This window comes from Agelaius phoeniceus, chromosome 3 (genome assembly GCF_051311805.1).
Source record: "Agelaius phoeniceus isolate bAgePho1 chromosome 3, bAgePho1.hap1, whole genome shotgun sequence".
NCBI lineage: Eukaryota > Metazoa > Chordata > Aves > Passeriformes > Icteridae > Agelaius > Agelaius phoeniceus.
Window position 1 is genome coordinate 95,550,339 of NC_135267.1, and position 17,864 is coordinate 95,568,202.

The following is a 17,864-nucleotide window of genomic DNA, read 5'->3' on the forward strand; positions in this document are numbered from 1 at the left end:
CACAAATCTGGCTCAATCACTGATCAGTAACAGCTGTAATTCCAGAACATTTAGCATTCTTATAAACCACGTCCTGAAATCTATAAATTGCTACAGCAGATCAAGAAAATACTATATTCTCCCCTATTCTGCCCACAGCAATTTTGACATTTATGAGATTTTTCTGTGAACATTACATTTTATTGAAATCTTAAAAAAAGATATACTTGGATTTAGTAATTGTTTAAAATAGCTTTAGATTTGGGGATTTGCAGGGGGAGAGGGAAAAGAAGGGACCTACATTTGGAAATATAGGTGTTCAAAAATTTAAAACTCGTCAGTGATTGTGGGTGTGCCAAGACTTCAGGGGAGGTGCCATAGCATATACTGAATTCTGTTGTAGTCAACAACATTATTATTTAATTCCTGGTGTCCAAACCAGAAGGAACATTATAGGAAGAATAATTTACTTCACCAAAAGTTAAATAATTCCTGATAAATTTTAAGGGGGGGGGGGGGGGGGGAGGAGGAATCAAATCCAGCACAATGAGTTGCTTCTTCTATATTTTAGAGTAACAGCTGAAGCAGTCAAAAGCCCCTGTTCTCCTCCCACATACAAAGAGAGGTACATCAGGATTATTCCAGTAATGTCTGTCAAAACACTGTTGTAAAATTGGGACAGCAAGCTTATCTTTTTTTTTTTGCTTTTAAATTTGAAAAGTAACACTGTTTTTTCTTTCATTATATGATGCATCACAAAGCAACTCCATAAAGCTCAGCTGTATCACATATCCTCCTCTACTCACAGTGATAATAAGGATGGAGTTCTGTATTTAATGCTTGTGCACACTAGGATTAATTTAGATCTCTGAATTTGCAAGTACAAAAGATGATCTGTTGTAAAGAGTAATTAAATTCTATTTGCATGTACTCCTGGGTAAAATCAATTAGGTCGTAAGTTGGAACAAAATTTGGTCCATTATTTAGACCTCAGTGAGAGATGGAGAGGTGGAAGTGTAAATCTGAATTAGATTTATATTCTGTAAACCAAATTTTTCTGAGGTGGAAGGGAAGGAGGAGAATTTGCTTTGGAATTAAAGACCTTGAAAATCAGTTGCTGCAAATTCTAGTTTAGTAGGGGAAAGAAGCTGAAATACAATATTTACCACTGAACTACAAATTTGCATTTCATCTAATTATAGCTCATAAGCTATTGCACTGTGAGCATCCGCAGGAGGGAGAAAAAAGCCACAACAGAAAAGCCCCCCAATATTCAAGCAGTTTGCTGTAAGGGAACAGCCAAGCCTTTATACTCCTACTGAATAAGTTGCAGGCATTACAGGTGAAACATTCATGGTAATTAGTTGAACCTGAGCTTCAATGCCCCCCGAGTTCAGACTTATTCCTTAAGGACAATCTGTAATGTACAGGAGGAGCTGTCAAACTTCAGCTTTGGGTCCCCCTGGTCCCTCCCCTTCCCCTCAAAAAAGTGTATTTTGGTAGCTAGCATACCTACTCACACATTCCCTACTGCCCTTTTAAAAGAGAGACTTTTAAGACTTTCTGAGTTCAAACAAGACGTTTGAGAGATGCTTAATTGGCCCCACTGGATGGGAAAGCATTAAATCCTGGTCCCCAACTCTCATTCAGTGCAGCTTCTCTTTAAATGGCAAGCAGAATCATCTAATTCTATGTACAAATCAACTAGCACAATACTGCTTGGTTGAAAGGGTCACCACAATTATGTAAAACATGAGTATTAACTATAATTGGGATAGTTTGCTAATACAATAAAAAGCTCTGAACATGAAAAAAGTTATGCTCGCAGCAGTAGCTATCACTTTCTAAAGTAAGAATTCATGGATGAAATGACATGAAAAAGATGGTTATAAAATTTTAATGGAATGATAAAAGGCAAAAGTCATCCTCTCAGCTGAATTCTTAAAATCCCTATATATCACAATCAGCTCCTTAACTGTAAAATCAATGTGGAGTATAACATGTTGTCAGTGTGGTTGTCACTGGAGGGAAGACTGCAAAGTATGACAGCTACACAGCTCAGCCTGTCAATGATGAAAATAAAATCATAAAGCTTTTTACATGGATGTAATTGTTTATAGAAGTAACTACTGAAGATGGAACAGTGGGCATCTTTGTCCTTAAGATTCTTAGTTCATATTTCAAACCATTTCATTACAGTAGTAATACTAGAAGGTAGTTTCATTTTGGCAAATGAAATTATCTTTTATGGTAGACTACTTTGCTCATCTGCTTCAAAAGTTCAGACTTGATTTTAAATAAAGGCACAAAAATGTCATTAATATTTTTTAATTCCCTGACTAAAACAATACATTTGTTTACTTACTGTGAGACTTGGAAAGCAAGGAGTTATACTCTCATGGTAGTATTTTTTGGGAGGAATCTACATTTACATTTAATATACTAAGACATGTACCAAGACTGATGCCCTTTAAAGCTAATGAGAAATACCTGATTTGCTGGCAAACTCTCTCACTAAGCAGAATAAAAATTCTGTGCCTTTTACTCTTGAATCATTTACTCTTTTTAGAAACAGAGACAATGAAATTATACGTATTAACAGAATCTGGTGTCTTTCATGTACTGCTGATTGTACCCAGCAGCAAACCCAAATTGTGTAGCTCTGGGCATTAGGGACCACAGGAATCTTTTATCACATGAGATCACAGAGCTCAAAAGTCATTAAGCTGTTCATGCAATGACATGAAATCCATATGAACCCCTTCAAATATGTATTAGGAGCTGTCTTCAGCGTATTAAGACTTGTTGCCCTCTACTGCTCCAAATGTACATTGGTTCCAGAACTTCAGTTCTACCGGTCAATAAAGTTCTAATTCCTAATCTGTAGGATTATGCATGGGCAGTTTGCACTATATATCATATGATCATATATATCATATGTGCCACTACTACATCAGCTTAATGTGTTCTTTCCTTTTGCTATTTGTCCTGTCAGGTATTTCACATGATTTCTCTTCTTCTTGTCACCTCACCAGGTTTTATCTTCTCTTGTTTCAATTTCCATTTTTCTTTTTTGAGCTCATGTGAACACATTCACATCAACTATTTATGGATTAGTTTATATACCTCAATTATATGGACCTAACTTACATAACTAAAGTAGGGGACCTGTCTTCTCAGACAAAAATATCATTAGCAGAGAAAGCAAGAGATTCCAAAGGTGGCAAACTGCTTTATTTACCCTCTTGTTGTGCACTGTCTCTCTTCATTGTCAAATCTTCGTCAGGAAGATTTAGGAGAACCAAGAATCATAGAATATCTTGAGTTGGAAGGGACCCATCAGGATCATCAAAGCACAACTCTTGACTCTGCACAGGATATTCCCAGGAGTCACACCATGTGCCTCAGAGTGGTGTCCAAACACTTCCTGAACTCTGTCAAGCTTGGGCTGTGAACACTTCCCTGGGAAGCCTGTCTTGATGTGCTGTGTCCAACCAGCTGTGTCCAACCAGCCTTTGAGAGAAGAACTTTTTTCTAATACCCAATGTAAACCTCCCCTGACACAACTTCAGGCCATTCCCTTGGGTCCTGCCACTGGTCAGCACAGAGAAGAGACCAGTGCCTGACCCTCCTCTTCCTGTCATGAGGAAGTTTAATCTGTGATGAGATATCCCCACAGACTAAGGCTTTTCATCCTGGAACCAAAACATGACAGATGAGAACACCATAGCACTCTCTATGACAGGAATAATGCTCTCCTGATTTGACAAGAAGTAGCTCAGCTGATACGTTGCAGGAGCTCTTTTTTTAAATTTATTTTTAATTGCTTTTTTTATCTCCAGCAACTTCAATTTGTAATGATCTCCAGTGACTACTGTGTGCTTTTGCCCTTACTTACTGTGAAGAAACATTGGGCTGGCCTATAACTTCATTGTGTATAAAAGAGATGGACTTGATGTCATTTATGTAAGAAATAAAAAATTGGACTACCTCTTAGGTACCTTGCAAAATCTTCTTTTCCTGCCAGTGCAAGTCAGACACTTTTAAAAGGGCCTTAATAAGAGCTCTCCATACCAGAGTTGTATACTGATGCACAGAATCAAAATGTAGCCACGTCAGAGAATGTGCTGGTGACTGAGATGTTCTGCTGTATGCAGCTCACTGGGCTGCAAACAGGTTCTGGGCTGTTCAAAAGCTAATCAAGTAACAGGAAGCTTTTCTTTAAAGTAGAAATTTTGCTATCTTAGAACTTGTCCAAGCCATGGTGTATTTTCACAAGCACTAGAAAAAGCACTTCTCTCATTTGGGAGATATCCATCTGAACAATGTATCAGACAATATAATTTTGCAAGTCCTAAATCTACACCATAGGAACCCAGGAGCTGCCATTGGGGCAGCTTCAAGTAACTGTAACCAATGTCTTTGCAAATCCCAGAGACCTCAAAGGCTTCCCGTAGCTAAAAGGAAAACCTAACTTGTATCTTCTTCATTATATCTAGAAGGTTTAGTTTTATTTCTGAATACAATGTATGAGATTCTGTTCTCCGTTCAATGGTACATACTGACCTCAGTTCGGTGGCCTTTACACTGATTGCAAGAGAGCTATCAGAAATTTACATTCAAGTTACTGAAAGCAAGCTCTAATTCAGAAACTTCATCAAATGCTTCTATCTGTAGATATTCTGGCAGTAAATATGATGTTATACTTATCAAGATCACTGGAACAAACATCTTTTATTAATGCATGTTTAGCAGGTTTTAAAATATTCATAGTTATGTGTATTTTTGTAATCTGGCATGGGCAGGTTAGACTTTTAAAAATGCATGGATCAGTTACTAGTGTCACAATCATGTAAATGGAAGTATTTGAAAATTCTTTATTGCATGTTTTCTAGCATTAAAAAATACCCAAACCTACTAATCTGTATATTAAGATCTTCCATTGTCCGATACAACATATTTTTATAGCAGCATTTACTAATTTTGCCTTAATGATTCCCAATATCCTCCTATTTTACCACATATTTATCATAAATTAAATATAATACACAGATATACTGTGAAATCATCAACTTGTATTACTGGAGTTCTACTGACTTTAAAAATGGATGTTTGATTCACATCTATTGCTGTCAAGTGTATGTGCACACAGACACACACATGCATATTTTTTATGCCTACAGGTACTTTATGCTTTGGTGAGACAAAAAGACATATATTTACAGAATAAAATTCAGTAAGAACATGTAGACACACATCTAGTTCAACAGAGTAAGAGATATGGGAAATTTCCACTATTAAATTGTACTTTAAAAAGTCAAATTCTGTTGGTTAGCAGGGCCAGGAATTAAGTGTACTTCTGCAACAAACTGTCAGTACAGGCAGTTTCATAAGAATCATGTTGAAACCTTGAAAAAACCACTGCTTAGACCCAATGACAATCATTCAGTCTTAAGCAATTGAGCTGAATATCCTTTCACAGATGGCAGCTCTCCACAATGACACAGAGTCCTGTGTCACCACTGAAAGTTGGCTGGGTTTTTTTTAATGATGAAAGCTGTTGGATACTGTTGCATCTCCTGTGTGGGTTTTCCACCTACCCCTAACTCCTCAAAAGAGAATTTTAAAATTGTACACCTACTACTTAGCACAAAAATATTTTTTATATCAGTAACAAGTGATGCCTTTGAAATGTACTTCTGTCATCCTTGTATGTGAAAAGAAACACTATGTGAACTATCAGACCAGAGCTAAATAACTATTGCAATTTGAAAAAAATAGTCTTAGGAGACTGGTGGCATTTTGACTACGAATTCAGACAAGTTCAATAGTATTGTATCCACTTTTATTAGCAAACAATGTACTGATATAACTGAATCCCTGCAAGAATTGCTACAGATAGTTAACACAGGTCTGGTACCTAAAAACCAAGTTCAGAACTTACATTTACTTTTAGGTAGAATGTTCATAGAAGCATTAATACCTTTGGAGCTTAAATGAATTTATCACATAAATTTCTGTTGTGAATCATTTGCTCAGCTTCAAAGAAAAAATGTTTTAAAGTTGTGGGAAAAAAACATTTTCTACTCAACGTTTTCTCAATATAGACAGCTGACCATTTAGAGAAGGGACTAAAATCAAGTTGAGTCACCAACACTGAATATTTGCCAATGTTAGATATCCTGCTACCTTGTACAAGAAAGCTAACAGCTCAGTTTCTTAAAAAAAAAATCTGGAAAATGTGTGTTTTCTGTTTGTATTACAAATGATAAGCTCAAATTCTGTCATATTTTTTTGCTTACATATTGAATCAGGTGCAAAATCCTATCCTGTTAACTAACTGGCTGTACCTATACTCTGACATCTGGTTGCTAAATAAAGGGACTGTTGAAAAAATTGTAGGGAGTGAGTCTGGAGAACATAGAACTATTAACAATGAAAGTGATGGGATTGACAATGACAAACCCAATTTCAGACCAGTAGGCCTCTACTTTGAATTAACAAAGATCACTGGGAATAAAAAGTTCTGTGGTAGCTTGAGTATTCTCAACACAGAGATAAGACAACTGTCGTATACTATTAACTTCAACTTATTTTCTCTAATATGACTGAAATCAGAATCAAGTCCCAGAATATAAAGAAACACCACTTACAAAGCTGTACTTACCAGTGTATCTTAAACTAACCATATACTGGCTGGAGGGATATTTTATATAGAAATAAGATACTGCTGCACAAAATATGTATGTAAAGATCCATATTTTTAAATGAATATGTAAGAAAACAGATACTTGATCCTTTCGGAGTTTTTACTTCAAGTTAATACTAGGGAAGGAAATACATTACTGCTATATAACTGAGAAAGCTAGATAACTTAAAGAAATTAAGTACAATGGCAGCTAGACTGTTATTTATATTTTCTGCTAAAGGGAGCTAAATAAGATCTGATGGCTTACTGTCCTCTGCTGTAGTCATTGAAGTCCAGTTGCTGTAAGCATTGCCATAACCATTGGAGGCAACCACTCTCATCTCATACTCAGTGTAGGGCTGCAGGTCTCCAACCCTGTGCTGTAAGGAAGCAGTAGGGCTGGGAAGCAAACTGCAAAGAAAAACAGCATGAGTTACTTCAGAACACATCCCAGCACATCAAGAAAGACTAAAACATTAAGTCTTGTAACAAGACCAGCCACCCTAAAGGTGAGCCGTGTTCAAGGGAAGGGGACTTTTCTTGCTCAGCAGCGGATGGTGGCCTTGCTGCTCTGCGTACTCTAGAATGTCACCAGCAGAACGCCGCCGCCGCATCTGGAGTCGGTAGCTGGGCGCGCCCGGGGCATTGTTGCGAACTGGTGTAGACCAGACAACCTGAAGACTGGTCGGAGTGGCAGATGAAAGCCTTGGAGGCATCACGCCATCTGGAGCTGTTGAAAAACACGGATGAATTAGAGCAGAGAAAACCATGGAGAACATATGCCGTGTGGAAACAGAATGCTCCATATACTGGAAAAACTGTTCCTCAGGATCAACAGTAATGTTAACATGGTCCATTTAGTTTAACATTTTCACTACTGAACAATGCTGATTCTTAATTTTCTTCTTTCCAATATGTGAATATCATCTTGCTAAAAGCAAACCTCCAAACACCAAAAGTAATTCCGAAGCAACATATTTTCTACCACCTGTTCAAATATTATCTGTTTCTCCCTGTGCCCAGCTCTGCCACCCTGAGAAGCTAAGGAAATGCTCACAGAAATGTTACCCAGTATGAGTAAAATTGATCAGACTTTTTATCATTCAGATACCTTCTTGCCCTTACAAATTAATAATAATTTAAGAAACAGAAGAAATTTTACGTTAAGAAGATCTTTAGATAGAAATCAAAATAGATTCACTGAAGTCTCAGTCTGTAGCCCACTGTTTTGTTAAGGAAATTAATTTTTATGAAGTCCAAGGAACTGCAGATCAAAATGTGTCAGTAATGATACCACCAATGACCTTTCACTGCTGCAAATTTCACTGCATGCAGTAAAAAGAACTATGACAATTTACACCTGTGAGTTTATGGCTTCGCTTTTTCTTTAACAAGAGATCAATCTGTTGAAGAAACTTTCTGTATTTAAACACATCTGTAACTTTTATATACAACACATCTGTAGCCATATCTCTGTAGCTCTTTTCTAGAGTTAAAGCACTGGAAAGTTACTGCCTTTGTAATTCAAACTCTTGTATAATAGTTTTGCTTTTCATGGTCTAGTAGTTACCATTTGCCTTTTTTCCTTTGGTCTTTCTAACATGAATTCTTTTTCATTGCTGTTATTTTCTTCTTGTCTCTTTTGAAGAAAAACCAGTCTCACAGGTCTCTAACTTAAAGTGTAGTTGTAAGCCTCAGGGCCTAAGTTGTAAGTTTTAAGATGAGCAAACAGTACTTTACAGTAAGCTTTATTATTTTCATTTACCACCTGTGTATGAGGTGGTTACTAAGAGGGAAGAAACAGACTTTGTGATACACTGTGTGAGTCATTCTCTCCCTGAGACAGGTGAAAGAATGCATCAACTTCAAAAAGAAAGACATCAATCACATCTAATAGTTTTTATTTATACTGATATATACATTAACAGATATGTGAACTAGCATCTGATATTTTTACTCTGATTATACTTACATCTGGGGCACTTCCACATTTTTCATCTCCATATCCAAATTGTATTACAGGGAAAGGCACAAAACATGTCCTGCTTCAACCTAAGAAACTTATTCCCTTTACATTAATTTCAAGATCTGTCAGTTCTCATACAAAATTTTTACTAAAAGCTGGCTTCTGGGGTGCTGGAGTTATCAGGTACTTCTGGTATTGACCCCTAGCCCTACAGCCCTCCTGGTTTTTTTCAGAACAAGATGAAGTACAACAGAACCTCCAGCTTCCCTCATTTCCTTCTGCTCCTCTCTGTCACTGTGAAAAAGAAAACATATAATATGGGGGCATGATCCATGTGTTTGGATGCTTTTTTCTGCTGCTGTTATCTACATCTAGGGGAAAAGGCTCTGGTAAATCCCAAGTAAACTTGAAAATCTTCCTGTTTCCAAATCCAGAAAATCTCTGAGATTTATATAATTCATGGTCTGCAAATCCCATGCCAACACCTTCAAGGCCAATAATGAGCTTGTGAGCACTTCACCTCAGAGAGAAAAAGGTGGCTGGCTTAACTTAAATAGCTCCAATATCCCTCCAGCTGAGCCATCAAAAACAAACATTTGCACACCAAATGTCTCTGCACATGACATTCACTCTCACAGTAAAATGGAAAACTCATTTATTTACCTGACATAACATTGTTCTATTTAGCACCAACATAAGTAGAGTTGGGCTTAAGTTGAGCAATAAAAGGTTTTAAAACTTATGGATGTAAAGTACAGTACTCCCAGATAATCATGTATTATTTTGGCATCCTTTATAAGGTGATTCTTGAAGTCAAACTGAGATAGCACAAGAAAGATGATGCAATGAAAGTAAAAATTTTTACTTCAGGGTTTTTAAGTGTTTTTCTAAGCTGACATCAACAGAAAGAGTCAATATTCGTTCAAAGCTGGGTACTACCTCATTTGAAACGAAACTGTCTGCAGATTAAAATACACCAGTTTTTAAAGTTCACACAGAAATTCGACACAGCAAAAAAAGCTACATCTAAAAATGAATCTAATTAACCGACCTAGTAATTTGGCCAGGAAGTCAAAGTTCACGTTATTGAGGGGACAGTGTGAGGCAACTCACTGAGGAAGCAAAAGCATTAAATTTATTTGCAGCTCTGTCAGGACACATGATTTCACCTTTGTCTTTCATTTACCAGTCTGTTAAATGGAGATAATAATACTGATCCTTCTTTGTAAAGCTCTCTGAGATCTACAAAGTAAAAGCTCAGATTAAGCTTTATGTATGTATAGAGGTGGTTATTATAGCGATACAGGAATGTTCATCAAAAAACAAAGATGTAGCTGTCTAAATGTCAATAACAATTCCACAGTCTGGATGTTATTTTAATGGCGTAGGTAATCTCAGCTAAATGTTCAAATCTCTTCTACCAACAAAAGCACAGCATAGGGAAGAGCAGAAAATTTGGACAAATCTCTACTGTGAAAGTCGCCTGACCCTGAGTCTTGTTGGTAGAACAAGCCAAGCCCACTACTTTCAAACCAACATGTTTCAATATACAGCAGCTGTATTTATCTGAATGGCTTCCTGTAGCCCACAGAGAATTTCCTCAGTGATGTACTAGTGAGTGTTCTCCAAAGGAATGGGGCAGGGGGGCAGGAGGGTACAGCAAATAAATTGTCAAGTCTCTGCTGAGTCATAATGAGAAAGGTGCTCTATTAAACTAATCACGATTTGCTCATTAAAACGGCAGAGCACTTACCCCCCAAAATGGTAATTCTAATTTGCACACAAAACATCCTCTGACTATTTCAAGCATTCCTCATCATCAAGGTCTTGAGTGTAACATTTCCCCCAGCTTAACCCTTTTTATCCAATCCACATCCCCAAGAGACTCCTCACTATCCAAGTAATAACTGGCAACAAGCAATAATTCTACTGTGAATTTCTCAACAGAAGAGCCATGTATCTATCAGCTTGATATATCGTCTTTAGGATGCAGTGTTGCTCAAAAATCTCCCCTCGAGCTTTAATATGACCCTCAGGGGGCAAGCACTCCACTTGCAACCTACTGAATCAACATCTAGCCCAGTAAATCCTCACATAGGAGGGCAGAAAGTCATGCTTTGTATATCAAGAGACTACAAAGGCAGAATAAAATATTTAATCAGATGTCAATTCTAATCAAATAATTAATAAACAGTTCCAGAAAACAATAAAAACTGAAGACTGTTTCAAGATGACAATGATATATTGTATTCCAAATACTCAGGTACATGCAGATGGATTGAGAAAGACCTGTTCCCTCTTCAGCCAGTAAAGTGCTAAGCAGCCTTTGAAAAGGGCTTCAACTTTTTGCCACAATTTCTTTATCTTAAATAACATGTGCAAAAATAGTCAGCTTTGTAAGTATTTGTTTATTTTAGGACAGCAATCATTGTGTGAAATGATTGTGCTGAAATGTTTATTCCACGTTGAAAGCTTATTTTTTTTCTGAGAGGTATTCATTATATTTATGATAAGGATTTATCTGAAATGTAAATTTTCTGAAAGTAGATGACTTTGAGCAGGACTATTAAAAGGTGAACTATTAGGACAATAAATTATTATTTAGTTATAAAAATGTTTCCTTTCATAAGAAGAAGAAAAGCCAGAAGAAAAGCAGAGCTTGATTACATATCTATAAAATTGGTACAAACTCATACCAACTTTGAAGTGTCACTCTTTTTAACAGTGATCAGATATACTGACCCAAATGTATCCATAATATCTCCAGATAGGCATCTTGAAGATTTTGGAGCTATGAATATGTAACTCTATAAGCTGTCACATCTGCATATACAAAATATTTAGCATTTGTATCTTATCAAAATATATTTCATACACATGGATGCAAATGATAACTGCAGGGATTTAATTACAGGGGAGAAGGAAAATAGGCTCTCCAGCATTTGCACCAAAACAGCAAGGAAAAGTTCCACTCCGACTGCCTTTAGATGAGTGTCTTGCTCTGTCATGACTACTCTTCCTCTTTTCCAGGTTCAATTCACAAAACCCATTTCTTTATCTCATTGTAGTGCTTGTTTAGGTCCTCCTGATTCATTTCCTATTTTAGGTGCCCATATTGAGATCATCTTATTATGGCACTTTTAATGCCAGTATGTTCTGCACTTTGACATTTGTTTCTTCTGATTTTCTCAGGTATGCCTTTTATCTAGTGGTTTGCTCAGTCCAAATAATTCCAGTCATTGCACTCCCCATAATTCTCAACTTCAGCATGTGTTTTAGTTTCATTTCAGAGAAAGACAGGCCATGATGCTGGGCCATATGTCATCATTAGAAGAGCATGCTAGTTATAAACCTTTATCTCTTAGCAAACCAGAAGATTGTTTTTTCTGTTTCTTATCTTCACAGGTTCACCAAAGTTTACTCTGGTTTGGTTTTTAACTCTTTCCCATTATTTTTCCTTCTCAGCATATACTGAATATAAGAGTTGGTCTTGATTTTTTCATTTAATAAATATTTGCAACCATGATATTTCTCCCACTCTCAATCACAAGAGAATGCACAGAACATTTTTGGATTTTCTTTCTAATATTATAATTTCACTGCTGGATATTTTCAGTTACAGATATAGCTCCACCTAACAATACACATACCAAGGACAAGGAACCCTTATTCAATGGACATCCTTGCATTTTGGAACACAAAATGTGAAAGGTTCATGGTGGCCCTCTTGCTATCCCCTCTCTGGCACATTTATCTTGGGAAGAAAGGATGCTGTGTTTTGGCCAAAAGCAAATTGAGAGATATAAAGAAGTAGCCTAAAGCCTTTGTAAACTTAGAGTAAGTCCAAACTTGTTCACACCTCATGTTAGTGAAATGTTTTTTTCTGGAAGTATAATATCAACCGGGTACAGAAATACCTTGTTCTCTCTTCATGATCTATCCTGTTTTACACCTCTGCTTTCTGCTGTAATAGTAATTTCATTTGAAAAGAAATGGTTTTGTAAATCTATTCAGAAGAGCATTTTAGCATTAATCCTTAACGTTACCTGTACGATACAATATCATTCAGAGAAATAAAATAAGATGTTTGAAAAAAATCTAAAATTTATCTTTATCTGGATTGAGTATGTAAGTTCTAACTGTGGATTTTTCTGCACTTTCACTGTTTAGTATTCCTGCCAGCAAAGCATAATTTTAGTAGGGCTCTAAAAATCAACTTACTCCATGACCTGCAGACCCAAGGTTTAAGACAATTGTCTTTTGAAATCCCAAAGCAGGCTTACTTATTCCTCATTAATATTGTTCCACAAACAAACAGACAAACAAAAAACAAACAAAAAGCCCCTCCACCTCCAAAACCAAAACCCAAACCAATCAGACCTTCCCCTCCTTTTAATGAACTTTTCTTCATGTACAACCTCAACACCTGCAACCTGGGCATGGGTCTCAAGTGGAAATCCGTGTAAGAGATGCTCGTTTCCTAAATGTTACATTTCACTGAGGTCAACACTATAAAAATGTCTTACAGATTTGTCACCTCACCTTTCCATAAGAAGCAACCTGCCTTCCTTCCTCATGTTAGGTGGAAGTTTGTCCATCTTACTCAGCAAGAACTTTACTAAACTCTAAAAGCTACAAAAGAATGCCAATAAGCAATTAGCTGAATGATTAATGATTTTAATACCTGTAGTGAGGACATTGGCTAGAATTTATAACTGCCCAGAAAAACCAATTATTCAAAAGGACTATTCAGAAGGATGGCAAGCCAACAACTGCCATATAACAAAATTAATTTTTTTTTAATACTACGAAGAAAAACCATAAGGAAAGGTATTAAAGAATCAGGTAGAAGCTGCAATTGAAGAAACAGCTCTTGCTGGTTAACTGTGACACTGACTACTGGAAAATGAAATATCTCGTTAAAATAGCTTTAAGAAACTATCAGATCTGCCTGTTTTAAGTTAGGGGGACAGATGTGGCAAGTGCAGTGGGAATAAGATCCTGTCTATCATCATGCAACAACTTCAGCTTCCTGCATGAACTGGCTTTAGAAATTAAGTTCGGAAGGTTTTTTTTGAATTGCAATAATTATTATTATTGGACTTTTTTGTAGTTGGTTGTTTAGCAATTTTGGGCTTAGGTTCGTTTTTTCAAAGGAAAAAGATGAAAGAATTTGACATCATCTTCAAAATCTTACAGCTTTCTTTATAATTAGTGTCTGGAATCAGAGAGATATAACCAGAGGCAGGCATGGTACCTTCCACACTGATAGAAACACCTCTGGTGATTGCTGGTGAGCAGACTGTTGGCTAAATTAAAAACTTTTTCTTAATGTTGATGCCAGAATTTCAGAGTATTGGAGGGTGGCTTTTAATCTTGCAGCTTCTTGTTTGAAACTAAACAGTTTCTAGTTCTGGAAATCCAGAGACTCCCCAAAAACAACAAAAAAACCCCCGAATTTTATCACTCGTGGTTGGGAAAAGCCAAGGGAAGAAAGTTTAAACCTATGTAGTTAAAAGAACAGTAAGGATAGACATACTATCTTCAACTTTGCAGAAGTTTTGCAAAGATAGAGAATGTTTCCCAGGATACACAGAAATGTGTGTCCTGGGAAACAGGACACACGGCAATGGGATTAAACTTCTGCAAAAAAGTTTTTAAATCTCCATCAGACTAAATGAATACTTAAATAAAATGAGATAATTTACAATTTTAAGGAAAGAAGATGGCATGAGCTGATTTCCCAATTAACTCTTTTTCAGCCTAATAATTCTTTGAAGGGGATTCTAATTCCATAGAAGAAAAGAAAGATAAAAGAAAAAGGAAAAGGCACAGAGGTGGTGATGTTACAAGAAGCATATGCATTGTTCTGAAGCATAATCCCTTAAAAATTAAGTTTTAATATTGATTTATTCTATGACTGAAGGAAAAAGGATAACATCAGATATTCAAAACCAGAAAGCACCATTCTACTTGAACAAGTGGACATGGCTTCTGCAAATGATTATTAGCTAGACAGGGTTGTCAAGCATTGAAACAGACTGCCCAGGGAAGAGGTAGAGTCACCATCCCTGGAGGTATTTAAAAGGTGTGCAGATGTGGTGCTTAGGGACACGGATTAGTGGTGGTCATGTTCGGTTAATGGTTGGTTGATGACCTTAAAGATCTTTTCCAACCTAAATGATTCTATGATTCTATCTCCATCCAACGTGGCAAAAGAAACTAAGAAAATACAGCACTCTCAGCTGAATGTAAAGAAAATGGGATACTGGAAAACATGTGAATGCTCTTACTAAATAAGAAGTCTCATTAAATAAGAAGTCTCTTCATACTGCTCTCCTGCAATATGGATGTGCTGGTGGACTGCTAAAGAACAGACCACCCTGTTAAAGAACAGACCACCCGCAGTGCTACCAGTTGATGTGCATTTTGACAGAAGCCTCAGTTTATATATTACTGTAAGTACAGACTGGAGAACAATGCAGGGGTTCAAATAAATTAGCTCTGCAATAAGATTACCTGTAGTTATTTTTAATCCATAAATTTCTCTGTGGTACATAATGGATGGTATGAAATACTACCATTTCTGATGGAAACCAAGCTTGAGAGTGCCCATAAATAGGAAATGGATCTGACAAGATGACAGATTAGCTGGTGTTAGGGAGCCACTACACACAGTGGGTGGTGCAGTCTTATTATATCTTGAATATCCTACAGGTATCTGTGAGATCCAGGTCACTGGACTACCTTTTGGCCACAAAACAACTGCAGCCAGAACAGACTTCCATCTCACAAATTCTTTCCTTACTTGCAGAAAGAGGAGGAAAAGAGGTTCCCTAAAGTTTCTGCTCCTAGTAATCAAGGCAACACAAAGCTGGCTTTTGTTCACAGCTCCTACTTAATTCCTTATGATATATAGGGTAATCACAAAAATGCTTTGACTCAGTGTCAAAATGAGTCAAAAACTCTAACTTTACAGACTGGGAGTCTTGTCTTTGCTTGCAAGAAATGTTGTTCACCTCAAGACAGTAGAAGCCATGCCAGTAGAATACCGATTGCATAATTCTTTGAAAATTGACTTCTTAAGGTTCCATCAGGTGTCTTGTAAAATTTTGCTCCCTGGAAGTCTGTTTCAGTAGCAACCACATTCTCACAAATGGAAGACTAAAAAAACCCAACTAACCAAAAATCCCCTAGCAACCCCCCCTGAAGTATATACTACTTACTTTGCTCCAATCTTCATGCTATTAAAAAGCATATTAACTTTTCCTGCTCACCTGAGTTGGACAAGGCTGAAAACAAAAATATCAAAGCCACAATATCTATTAAGTAGAAACTCTGGTTTGTGTGTCATCTTAACCTGCTTCTCAATTTACTCTATGGCATTCAAAGCATATAGACTTTGAAGTGGCCTATATTCTCTAGTTTTCTTCTGCAAAGTATAGTATATGTCAGATTCAGAAAAAAATACCAAAAATGAGTGTATATTTTATTAAAAGCCTATTTTTATTCTCTCTGTCTCTTTTTAACAAAAGTCTAATTTAGCTGTTGTTCCCTTAGGTATGAGGTACACAGTTCATAATTCATTTGATATAAAATGTCAGTTTAGATTTTTGCACTTCTTTGATAAATGAGAAAAAACATGTACATTTCAATTTCCTTCTACCAGGTTTCACTAACAGAAGCCCCCCTCCCATTGTGCTGCTCAAAGACCTTTGCGTTAAATTAAACATCAAGATTCAGAAACTGTAGGGAATGATATTTCCAAGACATACAGTACAAATACATGAGACTGGGAAAAAAGGTAATGATTTTTCCTACCAGTAAAGTGATGTCTCCCAAAGAGTATCTTTGATCCTTGAATTAGTTCTCAGTTATAATTTAATATATCAAAACTGTCAGCAGCTTTCCTTACATTTAAACATAAAGCGATATAGTCAGCTCCACAAAAAGCAAAATACAACATTCAGGGGCTTTCTTCCCCCTACCCCCAACATGTGCTTGTGACTCTGAAGTCCATCAATATTAATGAGGAAAATCTGTGTACATCAAAGGAGACAGCAAAGAATTAATTTAATTGTATCTGTCATCATTGCTAGTATGGAGTGGTTTTTTCCTATATAACCAAACCCTGCCATTGATCAACATGCAAAACTCTCAGGGGTGTAATCTGCACAATGGAATAGAGAAGAATCAAAATTTTAGTTCTGGAAATAAAACTGATATAATTAGGAAAAATAACAACAAAACACTGTGTATTATTCTCTTATGTAATACACGAGGCCAAGGCTGACAAATCTGAGCCACCACATTTACAGAGTAAACAAGAATTCTTATCACTCCTCGAAATGCCAACTGCAATGCTATGGCTGTCACTTCACGTTAGGGTCCAGTCCAACAGCTGTGGTATCAATAAATTAAGCTGTATTAGAAAATAGCAATAGGATCACATCCTGATGCTTATGCTGAGCACCAGCACTGATAAAGAGCATCCATCCAGAGCCATGAACCGCAGAACTCAGCACCTTCTCCTCCTGCCCTGTGCTGCTGCTGTGCACATTCCCCCACCCCGGCCTGGGAAGTGTCATCAGCCCCACATTACAACAGCATCTGCTCTCTTTTCCCCCAATAAATGACTTCCCCCTACACCCAACAGCAGAGTTTCAACAGCATAGGTGGACATTATTCTGCATTGTCTGCTTAAGAACCCAGAAATTAATACACTGTCCAGCAACTGGGAGACAAGATGAATGATCCAGATCTCCTTTTTTTCAGCTAGTGTTCTAACAAAGAAAAGCTATGAAAGAATATCAAAGGTAACACCTCCATTGCACCTAACTGTGACAAAAATCCCTGACTGTTTTTAACCCATCACAGTTCCCCACTAAATACAGCATTTCAATTGACAGAAATATGATATAGGTGTTATATTCTGAAGGTAAATATTTAATATTTAGGGTGAATAAAAATCAATTCGGGCAAGACTACTCCCACACTGAAATAATCTGTTCAAAATATACAGCTGACTTCTCTGATGAATAGGGTAAAAGGATTACAACCTTTTATAGCCAAGCTATCCACATAGGAATGTTCATACAGCATTATTAAGTAGCTACCCATCAGTTAATGCCCTGTTCTAGACACTTGTAACAAATAAACCATTTCTATGAATTATCTCCGGGCTTCATTTCCTTAGATAATACTGAAGAACACATAAATTCACTGGAATTG

General features: G+C 36.8%; 1 protein-coding gene across 10 annotated transcripts in view; it reads right to left on the reverse strand.

The window, feature by feature from the left end:
• USH2A (usherin) overlaps positions 1-17,864 on the reverse strand; it is a 373,658-nt gene that overhangs the window by 131,895 nt on the left and 223,899 nt on the right. For all 10 annotated transcript variants that reach the window (XR_013181496.1, XM_077175908.1, XM_077175909.1 and 7 more), the window contains 2 exons: positions 7,247-7,397; positions 6,936-7,078 (listed from right to left, as the gene is read on the reverse strand). Coding sequence is in view for 9 of the 10 variants with exons in the window: in XM_077175908.1 (XP_077032023.1) it covers positions 6,936-7,078; positions 7,247-7,397 (294 nt within the window). In the remaining variant the exon portion in view is untranslated. The remainder of the gene's footprint in view (positions 1-6,935; positions 7,079-7,246; positions 7,398-17,864) is intronic.